This window comes from Volvox carteri (genome assembly GCF_000143455.1).
Source record: "Volvox carteri f. nagariensis unplaced genomic scaffold VOLCAscaffold_56, whole genome shotgun sequence".
Taxonomy (NCBI): domain Eukaryota; kingdom Viridiplantae; phylum Chlorophyta; class Chlorophyceae; order Chlamydomonadales; family Volvocaceae; genus Volvox; species Volvox carteri.
Genome location: NW_003307599.1, coordinates 411,286 through 431,357, shown reverse-complemented (window position 1 = coordinate 431,357; position 20,072 = coordinate 411,286). Strand labels below are relative to the sequence as shown.

The 20,072-nt window shown below is 54.0% G+C and overlaps 2 protein-coding genes across 2 annotated transcripts; both read left to right on the top strand.

Annotated features, from left to right (window-relative positions):
• Positions 1-15,365: 15,365 nt before the first annotated feature.
• VOLCADRAFT_66451 (uncharacterized protein) lies at positions 15,366-15,644 on the top strand (the record flags this gene model as incomplete). The annotated part of the gene is made up of 1 exon (XM_002955968.1): positions 15,366-15,644. A coding segment is annotated over one exon (279 nt), but the record flags the coding sequence as incomplete, so codon positions are not given.
• A 3,271-nt stretch (positions 15,645-18,915) lies between these two features.
• On the top strand, positions 18,916-19,760 carry VOLCADRAFT_66478 (uncharacterized protein; the record flags this gene model as incomplete). The annotated part of the gene is made up of 2 exons (XM_002955967.1): positions 18,916-19,035; positions 19,575-19,760. Coding segments are annotated over 2 exons (306 nt in total), but the record flags the coding sequence as incomplete, so codon positions are not given.
• Between the last annotated feature and the right edge of the window lie 312 nt (positions 19,761-20,072).

Below are 20,072 nucleotides of genomic sequence, written 5' to 3'. Positions count from 1 at the left end.
GGTCCTTTTCACCTCCCCCCTCGCAGATAACGTACAGTTCCCCCTGTAATAGCCTTCGCCCCCATGGTTCGGCTGATATGTAGACCACTCGTGATGCTCTTCATGGTTACAGGTTCGCCGCGATAATGGAGCCGGAAGCTGTTTCCTGATGCAGCAACATCAATTTTTACGAACTGTAGCTACCTACCCCTAGCACACACGCACGCATCAGCAGGCAGGCAGCAGCTGCTGCAGCAGCTACCAGGCCTGCCGCCACCACCACTGACTGCAGCTGCCACGCAACACGCACACACACTGCCACCACGCACCATTTGCCTTAATTGCTAGGCAAGCACCTCTGAAAACCCCATGAAACACTCATGCCATTTTTTATTTCCTTACGTTTTAAAGTACGCGTACACGATTAATTGACACTGCAGTAGTACCACCAATTCATAAAACTGTGCTGCTATGCAACTCCTAGGATCTCATCAGACGCGGGAGGCGCATGCATCACAAAGGTGGAGCTAATGGTTTATGCACCGATGGCCAATTAAGGGCTTCGTTCATCACGCAAATTGGCCGGGGACGTCTGTGAACCTTTTGATCGGCTATAGATCGCACCCTGATGCAATACAATGGACGGTCCGTAATAATAATTATAATATATGCTGTGAATCGGATGTTATTCCGGTCAGACCTCTCTACTGTTGTCTTGAGGACTGTTTGTCGTACTTACGGAACTGTACTTTGGTTCCATTAAGTGGCGGCGGGAAGCCACATTCGTTAGTTGCTCGTAACAGAAAGTGCAGACCACGCTCCGAGCTTAAGTAGCCGTATAGCGTAAGGCACAGAGTAGCTCATGAGTTTACAACAGGTTATGAGCCCCGGCTGACGATCGGGATGGAGACAAAGCTGGAATACCGCGAGGTGTTAAGCCTAAAGAACCGTAAAACATGGATGATCAGATTCAAAGCCGCCATAATTAAGGCGAAGTTATACTGGATTCACATGCTACGTTACGTTGCGAAAACGTTTTTGGAAAAGTGGGCCTGAAAAAGTCACCCAGTTCACATGGGACACTACGACGACGTTGTGTTCGTTGGCGCGAGCTGTGTAAACCATATCCATTTTATGTCTTTCAATGGCCAAAACTTCAGCACATCCCCTTAGAATCGCAATATATAATTGACGGGTTATTGGCAGCCCTGCCTACAGCAATGGCACTGCATCCCGCGCGAGCCGCGATGGCGTTTGCCCTAGCGGCCGCTATGGATGTAATTTTTGACAACCTTGAGGATATGTTCAATTCTCAATGGCAGTGCTTGCGCGTTTGGGCCGACGCGGCGCGGCCCATGCCGCCGGAAGTGCGGCCGACTTGCCATTTCGCGGATGGCTTCAGCCCTGATACTACAATGGGTTACATATTGGCTATGTAAGGGGTCGTGCGCGGGCGAGCAACACGAGCGGCGTTGTCCTTGTTCATTTTCCAAAATAAACTGCAGCGGTGTGACTAGAAATTCGGTCGGAGTGCAAAGCGCGCACAATTTGTCAAATATGTGGTCTTTATAAGCGATTGGGCTTGGCTGTTTGTTATAACTCGCGAAATTGGCGACGCAATTCAGGTAACGGTACGAGGGGTCGAAATTCAACCCCCCCCCCCCCGGTCACTTTAGACTTTTCGTCCACTTTACCGGTAACGTACCGTTACCATGTCCGAACCGACCACTTTTCCCAAAAAGTCTTAACGTAACGTAGCATGTGAACTGGCTATTAGGCTCAGCGTTGGAAAAGCCGCAGACCGCCGACAACGGAACGATCCATGAACAAGCGAGGGCCATTCTTGTGGAACTTCCCCACAATGATGACCTGGACCTGTACCAGAAGCACAGCGACCTTAAGGAGCTGTATGAGGCGCTGGACAGCCGCTATAAGGGGTTGGTAGTGATTCGGGTTCCGCAGCTGCATATTCAACTGCGTCGTATGAAGATGGACCCGCGAGAAGGAACAAGGGCTTACTGTCAACGGATCAAGGACATCGTTGACGAGCTGGAGCAGTGTGATGAGAACCTCACGGGCTACAATGTAGTCAGTACTGCAATACAAGGCCTGCCGTCCGTCTACTTATACGGCATCCTGGTTTAGTTCACCCGACTCGATGCCAAAGAGTCTTGTGGACGTTCGAGATCGGCTAATGTCTGTAGAGCAGCAAATCACGCAATCCAGCTGACCTACACCAGGAGTGCCAGCACTTGCTGCCGACTATGGAGGCAGAAGTCGGCAACCAAGACGAATGGGCAGCAATGTTGCTGTTGACAGCGGCGAGTTCCGAGGTAGATGCTACAAATGCGGCAACGTCGGGCACAAGGCAAGCGAGTGCACTGCTAAAGAACAGCAGAAGGAGAAGAAGTTCTGCATCTGCTTAATAAAATATATAGGAGTTGCTCCGTGCCTTACACTATACGGCTGCCTTATGCTATACGGCTGCCTCGGCTCGGAGCGTGATCTGCACGTTATGTTACAAGCAACTGAAGAATGTGTCTTCCCGCCGTCACTTAAAGGAACCAAAGTACAGTTACGTAAGTACGACAAATAATTCTCAAGACAATAGTAGAGGTCTGACCAGAATAACGTCCGATTCACAACACTCCCCCGCGGGCAGACCTCTATCTGTAAAACGAAAAACAAGCACCACTCTAGCGCAGTCCCATCGCAAAGGCAAAGGCAACGCCTTCATTAGGCAATTCGCCACCATATACACAGACTTGACGTAATTGAATATAACTTCGCCTCGCGCAACATGCTCACACACGAAGTGGTGCAGCGCATCTATGTGCTTTGACCGAGCGGAGACGATGGGGTTACCAATCATCTTGATGGCTGCTTGGTTATCACACAGGATGCTAACCTTGGTGAGACCAACTTCAAATCGCTGCTTAAGACACGAAACCACAAGGCCTCCTTCGTAGCAGCACTGCACGACATATACTCAGCTTCGGTGGTTGACGTAGCCACCGTTGGCTGAAGACGCTAGACCAGCTCAACACACCTCCCACGTTTAGAAACACGTAACCGGTGGTAGAATGTCTCGTGTGGACACAACTAGCTTAATCTGAATCACAGTAGCCATGTTGTACCTGCAACATATCACAACATGCTCTTCATAGCTTCCCAATGCTGTACTGTTGGCTTGGACATATAACGGGACAGAGCTCCTACAAAATAAGCTAAATCAGGTCTCGTGCCCACCATAAGGTACAACAAGCTGCCTACCAGCTCTCCATAACGAAACTCCCCCACGTCAGGGGACAGTGCCCTTGGACATGGGCACCAGCCGCGGATTTGCGTCAGCCATGCCGTACTGCTTTATAAAGTCCACAGCAAAACGACGCTGTGACAATTTTAGGCTACACTGCGCATGATCACACTCTATCTCGAAGCCCAAAAATACCCGAGCCTCCCCTAAATCTCGGATATCAACAACATATTCAATTTTGACTTTAATCTTTGAACAACCGCTAGATCCTTGGCCGCAATTAATAGATTGTCCACATGAACTAGCACATACACGCGCTCTCCCTGGACATCCTTAAAAAACAAACCAGGATCAGCTTGAGAAATTAAAAAGCCCATATCAACCAGCTCCTTTTTCAAGCATGCATACCATGCACCCGGAGCCTGCTTAAGCCCGTACAGAGCCTTACCTAGCTTACACGCCAAAGTGGGGCCTCCCTGTTCATAGCCAGGGGGTTGCTGCCAGCGTGCCGTTAAGAAACGCCATCTTAACGTCCAACTGATGTAGCTCTAGGTCACGCACTGCCACAACAGACAGCAGGGCACGCAGGGTGGTGTGCTTGCTTACTGGGGCAAACAACCCCTTAGTGACCAGTCGCACCTTGTAGCGAACAATATTACCCTTTTCATCTCGTTTCAAAGTATACACCCACTTGACTGGTAACGGACCCACTCCCTTAGGTGGCGTCTCCAACTCCCACACAGCGTGCAACTGCATAGAAGCCATTTCTTCATCCATCGCCTGCTTCCACATAGGCCAGGCAGGAGAATTCTTGGCTTCCTTGTAGGTCCGCGGCTCCTCCAGAACTGCCACCATGTTTAACTGATCTGGCGGTTTTCCCTTGTTGGACCGCTGTGAGCGACACAGCTGTTGTCCTTGACCACTAGGCTCCTCAAGGTCCGGTTGAGGAGGATTAACTCCAGGTGACTCTCCCCCATCCGGATTCACTTCCTGATTTACTTCCACCTCCTCTTCTAGGCCCTCTTCTAAATCCTCTTCCAGTTCCCCTTCCAAACCTTCTACCAGGTCCCCTTCACTATTGGGATAACTAGAATCCTCCACCTCGTCTTCTCCTTCTTCATTAATCAAAGGGGGTAACTCATCATCATCATCTTCACCTAGGTTAACCAGCACATATCGGTCTGACTCTTGTTCCTCCAAGCCGAATACATGCTCCTGAAACTTGACATCACGGCTCACAATATGGCCGCACAACACGATATGCCTTGGTGTCAGGCTCGTAACCCTGAACACCCCTTTTATTGACCGCGGCTCTAGCTTTAACTGCTGGGAATCTGGTATGCGCACATACACCACACATCTGGCGCTTCTCCATAAAAGCGCTTGTAGGGAGTGCCCTTCAAATCCCGGTACGGCAAACGATTTCGTAAGTAGTTCATTGTCAGCACGGTGTATGACCACATACTCGTGGGCAATTTGCTCTCATATAGCATAGACCGTCCAACAACGTCTGGTTCAATCGTTCTGCCCGTCTGTTCTGCTGCAGAGTATATATGGTGCAGTGGCCTGGTTCTGAATGCCTTTCCGCCCATAATAATCACACAATTCGGCATTTAGAAACTCACACCCACGATCTGTCCTCACTGCCTTCACTTTTCATCCACACTTGCTCTCTTTTCATCCACACTGGCTCTCGAGCAGCTGGAGCTGCATCTGGACAGTCTTAGATGCTTCACCCTTATTTTTCAGAAGAGCGATTTGGGAAAGTCCAGAGTAGTCATCCAAGAAGGTCGCTATGTAATAGTTCCCGCCTGTGGACTCCACCGACATCGGACCACACAGGTCCATGTGGACTAAATCTAAGCACTCCTTCACACGTGATTCAGACTCTGGGAACGGCTTACATGGATGCCGCCCCATTAAGCACTTCCGGCTTCTCGCAATTTTTCAACTGATACGTTCAACCCCCGCACCATCTTCTCATTCTTCAAGTGCACCATATTGCCGTAGCTCAGGTGGCCAAAACATGCATGCCACAGCTTCATGTGAAGATCAGCCGGAGTTGTAGCTTAGGGCTACTGGTACACGTGGACTCCACTCGCGTGCACTCAGTTTGTAAATTGAATCTTTGCACTCTGCCCAGAAGAACCATCCCTCCTGATCATTTTGCACCGTCATGTAGGTAGTGCGCCTCGAAAATGTAGCTCCACACACTGTAAGCTGCTGAAGAGATACTAACCGGTATCCAAAGCCTGGAACAAAGAATACACCCTTGAACTTAATCGTTCGTTTCTTGTAGGGCATCCTTTTTGTGTCACAAACCTTGTCCAGTTCTAGAATCACATCTCCATAGCCCACGGTGTACATTATGTGTTCACCGCCCACCTTGATCGGTATTGGATCCGCCAGCTCTTTGTAGTTGTATAACGAACTGGCATCCAGAGTGATGTTGTAGTACGCTCCCAAGTCTAGGATCCATTCGATGTCCTTCTCTCGGGTACACTGCACCTCCACCAATGGCGGCTCCTCGGCTTCCGTGTATAGGGCCTCAGGCTTAAACTCACCTGCAAGCGGCCCAGCAGCCGCCCCCGTATTCGCCCTCATCTGTGCATCCATCTCCTTAGGCGGCTCGACTGACCCCGGTACTGCAGTAGACGCAGAACTTCCTCTCCTTCTGCTTTTCTTTAGCGGTGCACTCGCTTGCCTTGTGCCCGATGTTGCCGCATTTGTAGCATCTACCTCGGAACTCGCCGCTGTTAATAGCGACATTGCTGCCCATTTCTCGTCTTGGTTGCTGACTTCTGCCACCATAATCGGCCACAAGTGCTGGCACTCCTGGTGTAGGTCGGCTGGACTGCGTGATTTGCTGCTCTATGGACATTAGCCGATCTCGAACGTCCACAAGACTCTTTGGCATCGAGTCGGGTGAACTAAACCAAGATGCCGTATACATATCCGGCAGGCCTTGAATCGCAGTGCTGACGACGTTGTAGTCCGTAAGCTTCTCTTCACACTGCTCCAGCTCGTCAACGATGTCTTTAATTCGTTGGCAGTAAGCCCTCGTTCCTTCACACGGGTCCATCTTCATACGACGCAGCTGAATGTGTAGCTGTGGAACCCGTATTGCTACCATCCCCTTGTAGCGGCTGTCCAGTGCCTCATATAATTCCCTAAGGTCGCTGTGCTTCTGATACAGGTCCAGGTCATCGTTGTGGAGAAGTTCCACAAGAATGGCCCTCGCCTGTTCATGGATCGCACCGTTGTCAGCGGTTCGCGGCCTTTCCTAAGCCGAGCCTAATTTCACCTTGATAATGGCGGCTCTAGACCTTATCATCCAGGTCTTTCGATTCTTTAAGCTTCATACCTCACGGTATTCTAACTTTGTTTCCATCCCGATCGTCTGTCGGGGCTCATAACCTGTTATAAATCTGCCTCTGCCTCCGCTCGCTGCCCTCTCGGAGCGTGATCTGCACGTTATGTTACAAGCAACTGAAGAATGTGTCTTTCCGCCGCCACTTAAAGGAAACAAAATACAGTTCCGTAAGTACGACAAATAATTCTCAAGACAATAGTAGAGAGGTCTGACCGGAATAACGTCCGATTCACAACAATACTGCATGAAGCCCGGCCACAATGTTGACGAGTGCCGGAAGGTGGCTAGAGCATAGGCAGCCCGCCGTGATGGTGATGATGACGACGACTTTGGACCCCCGGTGATATGACATGCCTTTGTGGTCAGTCTAGCAGCCTAAGGAGAAGGATGTGCAGATGAGGGTGGATATGGGGATGGCTGCTGAGCCGCCTGCAGGCTAGTTTAAGCCTGAGGCCCTATATGCGGGAGCCGAGGAGCCACCATTGGTGGAGGTGCAGCGTACCCGAGAAAAGGACGTCGAGTGGATCCTAGACTCGGGAGCATATTACAACATAACTCTGGATGCCAGTTCATTATACCACTACAGAGAGATGGCAGATCCAATACTGATCTAGGTGGGCAGTGAACTGGGCTATGGAGACGTGATTTTAGAACTGGACAAGGTTTTGGACACAAAAAGGATGCACTACGAGAAACAAACGATTAAGTTCAAGGGAGTATTCTTTGTTCCAGGCTTTGGATACCAGTTACTATCTCTTCGACAGCTCCACCGTCATGCTGCACAAGGAGCATGACAACTGTCATGACCATGACTCTGCCTCATGACCGGTAACATGACCGGTCATGAGGCCTCATGAGTGGTCATGAGGCAACATGACCAGATCTATGACAGGAAACACCCCGTATGACCACATCCATGACCAAGTCGTTCCCCAAGTGTACATTTTATGGGTACACTAGATACATGTCAGTTCACAATTATCAGGAAGGCTGGGTCTTTGATGCGAGGTGCAATGACTCAGTTTACAAACTGATTGAGTGTGTACCAGCAGCCCTAGCTACAACTCTGGCAGCCCTTCACGTGAAGCTGTGGTATGCATGTTTTGGCCACATGAGCTACGGCAATATGGTGCGCTTGAGAGTGAGAAGATGGTGCAGGGGTTGAGTGTATCAATTGAAAATTTGTGAGAAGAAGGTAGTGCCTCGGTATGTGAAGAGTGTGTAATGGGGCGGCATCCATGTAAGCCGTTCCCAGAGTCTGAATCACGTGTGAAGGAGTGCTTAGATTTAGTCCACATGGACCTGTGTGGTCCGATGTCGGTGGAGTCCACAGGCGGGAACTATTACATAGCGACCTTCTTGGATGACTACTCTGGACTTTCCCAAATCGCTCTTCTGAAAAATAAGGGTGAAGCATCTAAGACTGTCCAGATGCAGCTCCAGCTGCTCAAGAGCCAGTGTGGACAAAAGGCAGTGCACACGGATCGTGGGTGTGAGTTTCTAAATGCCGAATTGTGCGATTATTATGGACGGAAAGGCATTCAGAACCAGGCCACTGCACCATATATACTCTGCAGCAGAACGGGCAGGCAGAACGATTGAACCGGGCATTGTTGGAAAAGGTGCGGTCTATGCTATATGAGAGCAAATTGCCCATGAGTATGTGGTCATATGCCGTGCTGACGGTGAACTACTTACGAAATCGTTTGCCGTACCGGGATTTGAAGGGCACTCCCTATGAGCACTTTTATGGAGAAGCACCAGATGTGTCAAATCTGTGGGTGTTTGGCTGTGTGGTGTATGTGCGCGTACCAGATTCCCAGCAGTCAAAGCTAGAGCCGCGGTCAATAAAAGGGGTGTTTGGGGGTTACAAGCCTGACACAAAGGCATATCGTGTTGTGCGGCCATATTGTGAGCCGCGATGTCAAGTTTCAGGAGCATGTATTCGGCTTCGAGGAACAAGAGTCAGACCGATATGTGCTGGTTAACCTAGGTGAAGATGATGATGAGGAGGAGTTACCCCCTTTGATTAACAAAGAAGGAGAAGATGAGGTAGAGGATTCTAGTTATCCCAATAGTGAAGGGGACCTGGTAGAAGGTTTGGAAGGGGACCTGGAAGAGGATTCAGAAGAGGACCTAGAAGAGGAGGTGGAAGTAAATCAGGAAGAGAATCCGTATGGGGAAGAGTCACCTGGAGTTAATCCTCCTCAACCAGACCTTGAGGAGCCAAGTGGTCAAGGACTGCAGCTACATCGCCCACAACGGTCCAACAAAGGTAAACTGCCAGATCGGTTGAATATGGTGGCAGTTCCGGTGGAGACACAGACCTATGAGGAAGCTAAATGTTCTCCTGTAGTAGCTGGCCGCTGAAAAGGCCTCTCGAGATGCTGGTGGTCGCGCTACACGCGTATTTGTAGAGCCGTACTGTGTACCAGCTACTGGTGTGCTTCAGTGTTTTTTTTTCGTTTGGGGCCTAATACCCTAGAGTAATAAACTGGGTGTTTCTTGCGGTTACAATTCCTTTTTGTATAGTCGCTGGGGGGTGCTGCGCCCCCCCAGACCCCCCCCTCAAAGGCTGTACGGTGTGCTGTAAACAACACCTGACGTCTGGAAACACACATGCCGTACCACCATTTGCGCCAGTGTCTCTGTGAGCAGGGCGCGGAGCCACTTTGACTGTCCATAAACGTCGTGAGCACGCGAAGACAAAGTTATATATATGTACACTGTCGGCACCATCAACACCACTGCATTACACCAGCCGCCGACAAGTTGCTGGCTAGGCCTCTGCACCACATCAGAAGCTAGTCGTTCATGCGGTACCGCCCATTGATCACGGCCTCACGCCACTTCTTCACCGCCACATCGAAGGGGAACGTGCGCAGGTCGTACAGCTCCTGCGTGAACATCCTGACGCAGAGCGCCAGGTGCTAGTCCAGGCGGTTGCGGACCTTGCTCTGCATGAAGTTCATGGCCGAAAACCGGCGCTCGTCCTCCACCGACCCCGGCACCATCACGAACACGAGCTTGGCCAAAGCCACTACTCCTTTAGGCACTCCGCATGGACAGGGGCGTTCTCCAGCTGCTTCCAAAGCTGGATGGTGGGGCTCTCCTCCTTCTCCTCACGTAGCTTTCACTGCACGACCTTGCTGCCAGCAGCCGCCCGCTCCACCTCAAGCTGTTCACGCAGCTTGGTGGTCTGCCCCCGAATCCGGGCCAGTCGCTGCTTGGTTGCCAAGGACCCGCCATCTCCCATTGCTTTGGCCTTTTGGCACATGCTGTGTTTGCTGGCGCCGCGCCTGCAGCGGCGCGTGCTGCGAAGCACCCACCCTTGAAGGTGGCGGTGGTGCCGTGGCGACATCTTGGGGCGGTGGCCCTTCCTCGTCAGAATCAAGCTGCTCAGCTGAGTCGCTGATTGCTGCAGTTGTGCGTTGCCGCTTCGCCGGGGGATCCTCAGCTTCGCTCAAATCGCTGGCTTCACTGACTCAAGAGCGGCAAATACGGCATGCCTATCCTTGCCTTCTGTATTATCTAATTCTTCTTCTAAATGTTTGGGGCATTGCGTCTGCGGACTTTTTGAGCCGTTTGCTTTGGTCAAGAATGAACGAATGCCCCGTTGACCTAAGTTGAACGGGCCGTCTCATTGTGGTATCATCAAATATTTCATACATAAATAGTGTATAAGCTCCAAATGTTCAGCTTTATATGTGCAGAAGGCATTTGGGGCGACTTATGGCCGAAGTAATGAACCAGTACGGCCAACTGACCAATTATTCCATTTCTTCCAGGCTCAGACCCCCATTTATTCCCAAAAAAGTAATATATTACCAAAAAAAACTGGTGTGCTTGCTCACTGGGGCAAACACATCCTCATAATCCCTCCCTTCCACCTGCGTGAATCCCTTAGCGACCAGCCACGCCTTGTAGTGAACGATGTCACCCTTTTCATCTCGCTTCAAGGTACAAACCCACTTGACCAGTAACAGACGCACTCCCTTAGGCGGCGTCTCCAACTCCCACACGGTGTGCGACTGCATAGAAGCCATTTCCTTGTCCATCACCTGCTTCCACATAGGCCAGGCTGGAGAACGTTTAGCTTCCTCATAGGTCCGTGGCTCCACCGGAACTGCCACCATATTCAACCGATCTGGTGGTTTACCTTTGTTGGACCGTTCTGAGTGACGTAGCTGCTGTCCTTAACCACTTTGCTCCTCGAAGCCCGGTTGAGGAGGTACCCAGGGTACGACCTATAGACGATCAACAACTTTACAGACGGTTCGGATCTGCTGCTACAAGGACAGCAAGGACACCCGAAAGCGGAACATCCCGGTTTCTTTTGTAGTATTTTTAAACGCTTTTGTTATTTTTCCGAGAAAAGTTAAAAAGCTGTAGGTTATTCAACATCATTCATTCACATGGGCCAACGGACCTCAAGTTTCGCTGGACGGAATAGCAACCTAGCTAACCGTGTTCTCTATTCAGAGGACTAGCAGGAGTTAGCAAGAGATTAGGAAAGAACATAAACTGAACTTGATGTCCATGTATTTACCTGGCAACTTGTGACAAAAGAGTTATTACCTGGCCCCACCCAGGTAGTAACTTTCCGTATCTGCAGATCAGCTGGATTAGCATTTATGGCGTCATATCTTACTTTAATTTCTAGGTAATTCCATATGGATGACCTAAAGTAAGCAATATCTGATTTGGTTTGCTCGAAAGGTGCTAGTTCAATGTCAGGCCTCAACGGTGGCCACAACGGCAAGAAGAGTACGCTTCCTGCCCATACTTTATACTCATACGATGCCTAATGCCCAAAGCAATTCAGAACTGGTCATATTAGCTTCGAGATCGCATCCTAAAATGTGCATCGCCCATTGTACGGCCTTAATCCCCGCGCTAATCCCAGGCCTTCGGAATGGCCAGGGATTAGCGGGACCTTAATCCGAACTGGAAATACACCCCGTTTCCGGTGCCCGGGATGCGTGAAGAATGCAACTGATTCAGTTAATATGAATTCTAATAATACTGATCCAATTAAAGGCAAGCGACAGCCAAACTGTTGTCGCCGGCCTCATTTTGCAGCCGCCGACAACTCCGTCGCCGCCGAATCCAGATATGTGAGCGATCTACTGGAATTGTATTCAAAACCGTATGACTATATTGATAACTACATTTGTTGCTTACTTAGGAAAAAAACCTCTGCTTGCTGAAAGGCGTCGCTCGTGTGGAGCCCACTGTTCAACGTCGAAGATCGTATCCCGGCTTGTTAACAAACCGGGGCTGTACCTCTAGAGAGGATGTGCCCTTTACAGCTGAAGCCGCAACGATGATGACAGAAATCACGCCAAGACATGTACATCTCCGGTTCGTTTCGGAACGGTTTCAAAGCGATATATGTCGGACCCTTGCGATGTGGCATCTTCATTATCCGTCCATATTGGCTGGCTGCCCTGCTTTGGCTCTCAGCATAAACAAGCACGTTTGAGCGGGCCTTTGGAGCAGGTAGCAAGCGACCGACTGACGGGCGCGTGAGTGGCAGCCATATATCTTCCAGTTATTTATGGCTGAAGGGCAGTACATTACCTGGCAGTAAGCCCGGCTGACCAGCTCCATGTCGTGGTGGCTCCCAAGGTTCAAACATGCAATTTCGACAGCGGAGCATTGGTGTTATTTTACAGCAGATGAATTGAGCTGTCTTCCAAGGAAAACGGTGGGATCCTGGAAAGCCACGGGGCGCCGAACGAGATGAGCTGGTTGTTCGTTATCCGGTGTCGTGCACTTTTGGTACATCGGCGGCACGCATGCTGCGCGTTGGCCAATGCACCTTGCAAATATCCGACCCAATTTGTATTCATAGGCATGTGACTCGTTTATGAAATCTCACCTTCGAAACCTTTGACCAGACTTGAGTTGGAATCGACACGGCTTTCCTATCCGAGCTTAAGGTTACATACAACGTACAAGAAGCTATATTTGGGTTATCTTGTTAATGGGAAAACCTGTTCCGTTCCGTTTGTGCCGGGAGTCTTGGCCAGCTGATGCGCTCCTAAAGGTGAGGATTTTGTTGCTGTAATGAAAAATGTCTTATTGATATGTGCTGTAGGTGCTGGAACGGCCTGAGTTGTTAACGTCAACGTTAGTCGACTCCGCTTGCGATAGAACAGCCGACAACGCGTTAAGATGGCTAATCCCGGTTGAGAACTTCGAATATTGATCCTATGTGATTTACACGAATAGCAGCATACCACGCGATAACTGTTTAGTTGTGTCGTCCTAATTCCTGGCTTCGACCGCTGCTCTGTGGTTGCCCATGGGTTGTACAGCAAGTAGCAGAACTGATCCGCCATAGTTGCCCTGCCGACCCGTTCCCTGGCCCCATCGCGACTTGGGCTTCCCGCCCTCAGGGATGTGACATGGTGGTGCCCGCGTTTCTCGACTGCCTTCTCTGCACATGGAGTTTCGCCGCGTAAGAGCTCGTACAGAGGATAAAGCAGCAGCCTCAGCCACCTGCGGGGCCATTTGCACTGGAACTCTATCGCTTCGGAGGGGCCGCACATGGAACGCTCACCTTCGCCCATGGCAGCCATACAGACAATAGGCTCTGTAGAAAGCCAAAGTGCGGCGCCCTGCCCAGCACTTAGCCACAAACACGCAAATCCGCTTGGGCCCGGAGCCGACCATGCAGGTTGCGCTGCAGCAGTACTGCACGAGGCACAGTCCCTTGTCCCCCAAGGACTTCCGCTCGCCCTTAGCTACGTCCCAGCCGAACCCGCATGCCCTCAGAAGGGGGGCAGCAGCAGCGCAAAGGGGCATGAGTTCTGCCTAGGCTCAGGGCCCGGCCCCGCCGCTCCTGGCGATGGCGACGGCAGCGGATGTGAGGGCTCAGTCGTACATGCCGCGGAACCGCAGTGTACGGCACCGCAGACGGCAGACCCTGCGTCTGCAATGCAATGCTCCAGGGACGATCCGGCAGGGGGCCGAGCCCGTACCGCCTGTGACGCTGAAGGCAACGACACGCCGCTGGGGTCGGACGTAGCAGGGCCGCCACCCGCGGCGGCAGCTGCTGCCCCGGCGGCTAGCCCTTTTCCTGCCATGCCGCCGGGAAGGTTCGCTGACGCCAGATCGGCGCTGAGCGCGCTTGCGGCTCAGCAGCTTCAGCTCCGACAGCTACAGCACTTGATACACCCTCTGGAGCAGCAACAACTAGAGCAAGTTGCGGAAGCAACTCCGCTTCATCACCGTCATCATCATCATCATCATCATCATCAGCAGCAGCAGGAGATCGACCACCAGCGGCAGCAGCAGGAGAAAGACCAGCAGCAGCAACAGACTCCACGGATTCTTGAAGATGTTCGCTGCAACGTTGCTGACCGGCCCTCTCAGGCCGCTGTTGTGGATGGCGGCACCAATGCCGTGTCTGTTGGCGCCTCCGTACGGCAGCTTGTACGGCAACCCCGAACACCCTGGGTTCACATCAATCCTGACGCCGACATGGAGTTTTCAGGGCAACCGCTTCAGCTCGAGGGTTTCCCTAGCAGCGCTGCTGGGTGCAACGGCGGTAGCCGCTGTGGTGGCGGCAGCCGCGGCCGGAAGCGTGGACGGCTCTACCGAGGCCTGTACGACACGTCGGGCGATGGTGAGGACGATGCGGCGGAGGACGACGACGACGAGGAGGCGACCGGGGGCTCTGAGCTGCCGAGCAATGCCGTTCGGGAAGGAGCGCCGGGTAGCGCCGAGGAAGACGAGGGCGAGTACACCGACGGGAAGACCGTAGCAGACGCTGACGACGCGGGAGGCGAGGATGGGGATGAGGATGGCGAAGGCCACGGCCACGGCCCTGGGGAGCCACAGCCGGAGGAGTACATGCCAGGGTGTTCCCGTTGCCGCTTTGCCCTGGTGAGGCCGCCCTGGTAGTGGGAGTGGTGTGTGAAGGCTGGTGGGGGTGGGAAGACTGGCGGGGGCGAGGTCGAGGTCGAGGTCGGTCTGGTGCAAAACGGGGAGGGAGATGTCAGCCGGTGTAGCGGTGGTGTTAACGGTGGTGGAGGTCGAGGCCGAGGCTGCTGGAGCCGTGCGCGGAAAGGAGGAGATGGGGACTTCGCCGCAGACCGCTGGGGAGTGTAAGGGGGAGGAAAGCTGCTGTTGTGAAGCAGCCTCCTACCACCTACCACCACCTGAAATAACGTCCAGCACAGCTATACTACCAGTCACCGCAAGTCAAAGCGCATTGCGCATCCGAACAGCACAATACAGGTTTAAGAAAAGGGGTCAGTTTCACCGAAAGTTTTGCTGAACGCCTTTTCCTCCCCGCTTCGCCTCCGCAGAGTGGCTGCAGCACGTGTCGCGAACGGCCGCTGGTCTCCCGGGCCTACGCGCGCTGGCAACCGGATGCGGCGGCGCGTTTCCAGCAGGAGGTGGGTTGCGTGGGGCCCTCCCTTTCTGACGTCTTGGGGCCGCCTGAAGGGCGAGAGGGCGGATCATGAGGGATGGATGAGGAGGGGGGGGGTTGAGGGGGTGAGGGGGTCCACTCGGGAAGTTGGGTTGGAGCAGGAGGGTGAGATGTGCGGTGGGGAGGCCGACTATTACACACGGCATGACTGTGAACTCCTTGCCGGGCCGGGCCGGGCTAACATACATACATGCACATGCACATGCACACATCAGACCTGGAGAAGTTGTGCCATCTGCGACAGCTCCCTGGGGGCCGCCCCCCGGGTGAGATATCACACAACCCACAGCTGTGTGATGATGGGCGCATGTATGAAGGCAGCGCATGTAACGAGGCTCCTCCGCTCTCACCGCTTTCGTGCTGCCGTATCCTCCTCTCTACCTCCCTCCCTACCTGCCCCCTTACCTACCTCTCTACCTAACCCCCGACCCACCTACCTACCTACCTACGTCATACACGACCAGGGCGTTCCCAGCGCTCCGGTGTTCTACCCAACCCCAGAGGAGTTCGCGGACCCAGTGTCGTACATCGCAAAGATCAGGCCCGAGGCGGAGAAGTACGGCATCTGCCGTGTCGTGCCGCCGGCGTCGTGCTGGGACCCGCCCCCCGTCCTCCTGGGCTCCGGTTCTGGGTCTGGCAGCGGTGACGGCGATGGCGACGGCAGGTCCAGCACCAGCGGTTCCGGTGACGCCGGCGGCGGAGGCAACGGCAGCGGCAGCCTGGAGCCGTTCCGTTTCAAACCGCGGCGGCAGCTGATAAGCCACCTGTGCATGAGGCCCCACAGCGTTGAAGACGCGCAAGGCCAAGCTGAAGTGCCCAGCCTCAGGCAGGGACTCGCTCAGGAAGCTGAGGCCTGGCAGAAACAGCCGCAACAGCATTACCGCCCCCAGCAGCAGCAGCCGCAGCAGCCGCCAAGGCAGTGCCGGGCGTACGCCAGGCAGCAACAGCCGCAGCCAGTCTTTGGGGATGGTGGCCGCAGGGGCCTGATGTGCTCTGCCAATACGGAGTGCTTAACAGGGTCGGTGTGCTTAGGGGTGCTTAACGGCCCCTACGAGGATAACCAGCACCAGCACCCGGTGAATATGGGGTCGAACGAGCCATCCGCCGCGCACCGCGCACATCAGCTGCATGCGGGCCTAGGAGATCAACGAAAGCAGCGAACCGAGTACGAACGCGCTGACCAGCACAACACCTTGCAGCAGCAGGAGCAGCAGCAGCTGTTGCGAGGCAGCGATAAGGGCCAAGAGCAATACAGTCCACAGCAGCAGCACGAGCAGCAGCTCATGCAATACCAGCATTACCGCCCCCAGCAGCAGCAGTACCAGGATCAGCAGGGGCTGGGCCAAATCAAGCAGCAGCACCACCAGCAGCAAGCCCCAAGAGTAGCCGTGCCCCTGTCCGCAGCCGCGGCCTCCGACAGGGATCCAGCCTACTTGGGCGCCCGCAGGCTGTGCACCCCCACAACGCGCTGCCAAGCTGCACACGGGCTCCGCAGTCCCGCCCACATCACGTCCCACGGAGGTGTCCGGCTTGTGGCGCCCGGCGACATGCCGCATCCAAGGCCGCCGGGAGCGGCTGTGGAGTCCTCCCTGGAGCGGTACATCACCGGCTTGCGGGCTCATCCGCTACTGGGGCCGCCCCTGGACGAGACGGCGGCGGCCCTGGCGGCAGCGGCGGCGGCGGCGGCGGCTGGGATCACGGGTCATCGTCATCGGTGTTCAGGTGCCGTCAGACCTCCTGGTGGATTTAAGGCTGCCGGTGGAGAGATGGTGGCGGCGGCGGCGGCGGTGGGGCGGCGCGCGCGTCGCATCGCCGCTGCCGCGGGGGCAATTTCTAGTCGGGGAAGTGGCGGCAGCGAGGGTGGGGCGAGGTCCGGGGCCAGGTGCGACTCGGAGCCGAGCAGCGGCGACGGCGACCACGGCGGCGGCGGCGGCGGCAAGTGTGGGTTCGAGGTGTCGTTGCCGCGAATGCATACGTTGCGGTCGTTCCAGGCGTATTGTCTGTGGGCTCGGAGCCTGCACTTTGGGCTGCCGCCGTTCGGCGACATGCACATGGACAAGACTAACGACATAGGGAGGTCGGTGGCGGGTGCGGATATGGGCCCCTGGGTTGGTACGGCATTGTACGGCAATCGCAACACAATGTATTTATGAAATAGAGCTCGAAGGGTAGAGTAGGAATCCTGGCTTGTTATTAGAAATGTGTCAAAATTTGATGTTTGGAATACTTCGCGAGCTGTTCCGTGGTGAGGCACTATCTCGTAATGGCCCACGATTCCGTAATGATACGCATTGATGCGGGTCCAGCAGACCAGACGTCCTGACCGGCTGGCTTGCGCTCTTGCCTTCTTGCCTTCTTGCGCATGTGGTGCTGCTTGTCGCCTTCGTTCAGGGCCAAATCTTCTTCCCCGGAGTCGGATTCCGTTCCCGAGGTCGCCGGCAACGGTAAGCCTGCCGGCGCCCGCGGCGCCACCGGCCCCGCGCCCGCTGCCGCTGGCTGTGAACCGTCCTTGGAGGAAGTGGAGGCGGAGTTTTGGCGCATCGTGGAGCGGCCCACGGCAGACATGGTCGTAGAGACGCTGTACGGCAGTGAATTGGATTTAGTACGGCACGGCAGCGGGTTTCCGCTGCTCATCACCGACCTGCGTGTGAGATCGAGCTCGGCAGCGGCCGCCACCGCCGTCGCAGCGGCGGCGCCGCCGCCGCCGCCGTTGGACGAGCGCACGCAGCGCTACACGCGCCATCCCTGGAACGTTAGCAACCTGTCTCGCGCCCCGGGGTCAATGCTGCGATACCTGGAGACAGATCCGTGTACAACAGGTAGTTGTGACGGGTCGTTAGGGAGTTGTGAAGAAGTTGTGAAGAAGTTAAATGTTTTAAACTGTAACCCGGGTGGTATCCCCCTGAAAGGAACTGGAGGCTTGGTGCTAGTTACAAGCTACAGTGCACGGGCGGTATTAAGGGTTGTTCAGTGTACGGCTGGGTTGTTCAGTGTACGGCTGGTATTTCCAACCATCCCGTCCCATCCTGGAGCGAACTACGTGCTTTCCCCGGCCATTTGATGCTTTGATTCCCCTTTTTCCTTACCCGCATCCTGACAATTCATGCTGTGATTGCGGTTGAAGTTAGTTTGTCATTTTATTTTATTATGATTAATAGTTTTTTGTTAGTCCTTGGAATTTTTAATGACTGAGATGACAGATACTGCTGTTAGTTTTAATTGATGCTATTTCTTGGTTCTTGAGAATATAATTATTGCTACTTTTGCCATGTCTTTTGTGCCTGCTTTTGCCTTTTGTGCCCCAATACAAGCCCCTTTCTGTGTATTTTTTTCTGGCTTGGTCTTTTATGTTTAGCCACCTCCATCCTGATTTCCCTCGTGCAGGCCCCACAGCTTTAAGGTTGGATTTGGGCAGCTGTCTGAGCGCCTTCTGCTGGCGCGTGGAGGATCATGCGCTGTATTCGGTCACCTACCTTCACACTGCAGCACCAAAGGTAGGTGAAGATGAAGGGCTGCGTCCCCCCCGCGCCATGATGCCGGCGGGGACATGTGTGTCGCGCTCCCTGGGAGCTCCTCGCGCCGGTGTGACTTGTACCTAGTCGCGCTCACCGGGCAACCCTCCGCCCCTGGCGCTATTGCTCCTGCTCCTGCTGCTGCTGCTGCTGCCATTGGTGATGTGCTACGTCTGCTGCTATTGGTGCTACTGTTGTTGTTGTTGTTGCTGCTGCTGCTATTCATATTGCTGGTAGTGCAGCTACTACTTTTTGCTGTTGTTGCTGCTGCTGCTGTCGTTTTTTGCCGCTGTTCGCGCAGGTCTGGTACGGCGTACCTGCGCATGCCGCGGAGCAGTTTGAGGCGGCCATGCAAGACGCGGTACCGCACCTCTTTGCCGAGGAGCCTCTGCTGTTGCACCATCCGGTGACGCTGCTGTCGCCGGGGGAGCTGCGTCGGCGGGGGGTTCCAGTGTACAGGTTTGTGTGTGTGTATCTGTATGTGTGTACGACCGTGCCGTACCTGCGCGTCGTATACCTTTGCGCGTCCAGTCGCTTATGTTGATTGCGTGCTATGTTGTGTTGTGTTGTGTTGTGTTGTGTTGTGTTGTGTTGTGTTGTGTGAACTGTAATGCGGTATTTGAACCCGGCGTCTCGGGGGGCTACAACAGCTCCGGCCCGACAAGGTCAAGTAAAAAACCTGTCGGGCCGCCCGTGCAGTTCAGTTTCGCCACCTGGCAGCTCTACCCTCCCAGCCAGCCAGCCACTCACCCTTCATCTTCCTGTCTTTTGCAGTACTTTTGAGACCATTTATGGTCATATTTGGTCGTGCATATAATGAAATCACAGGAAATTTTTGTTTCGGCGGTAACGGGTGCCGGAACACCGCGGGTATAGGAATATAATGACTGTGTGTGTGAATGTGGTTGGATTGTGTTTATTCAGTCCACGGTGGTGCAATATGTGAAATCTCATATAGTGATTTGTGGTGTCGTACGGTGGACTGTGGCTTGCAGGCTCGTCCAAGAGCCCGGCAGCTTTATCATCACCTTCCCCAACGCCTACCACGCGGGGTTCAACGCCGGTTTCAACTGCGCTGAAGCTGTCAACTTTGCGCCGGCTGATTGGCTGCCGTACGGCAGTGCTGCCGTACGAGAATACCGCCAACAGGGCAGGCGGAGCACCTTCAGCTTTGACGACCTGCTGGTTCGAATCGTCACTGCCGCGCCTGCCGTATGTGCGGCACTGCGTGTGGCAGCGTTGCCGCATGTATTGCGACCATCGCCTCCTCCTTCTCCCCCTTCTCCTCTTTCTCCCCCTTCTCCTCCATCTCCTCCTTCTCCCCCTTCTCCTCTTTCCTTGGCAGCAGCTTCACTCGCTCGTGCTTCGTCTTTTCCTCCTTCTCCCCTTTCTCCCTCTCCTGAGAGCGACCAGGTGCCCCCACTTCCGCTGCCGCCGCCGCTGCAGCAGCAGCGAACGGAGGGGCAGCAGCAACAGCAGCAGGCTTCACGCGTCGTGCACGTGAAA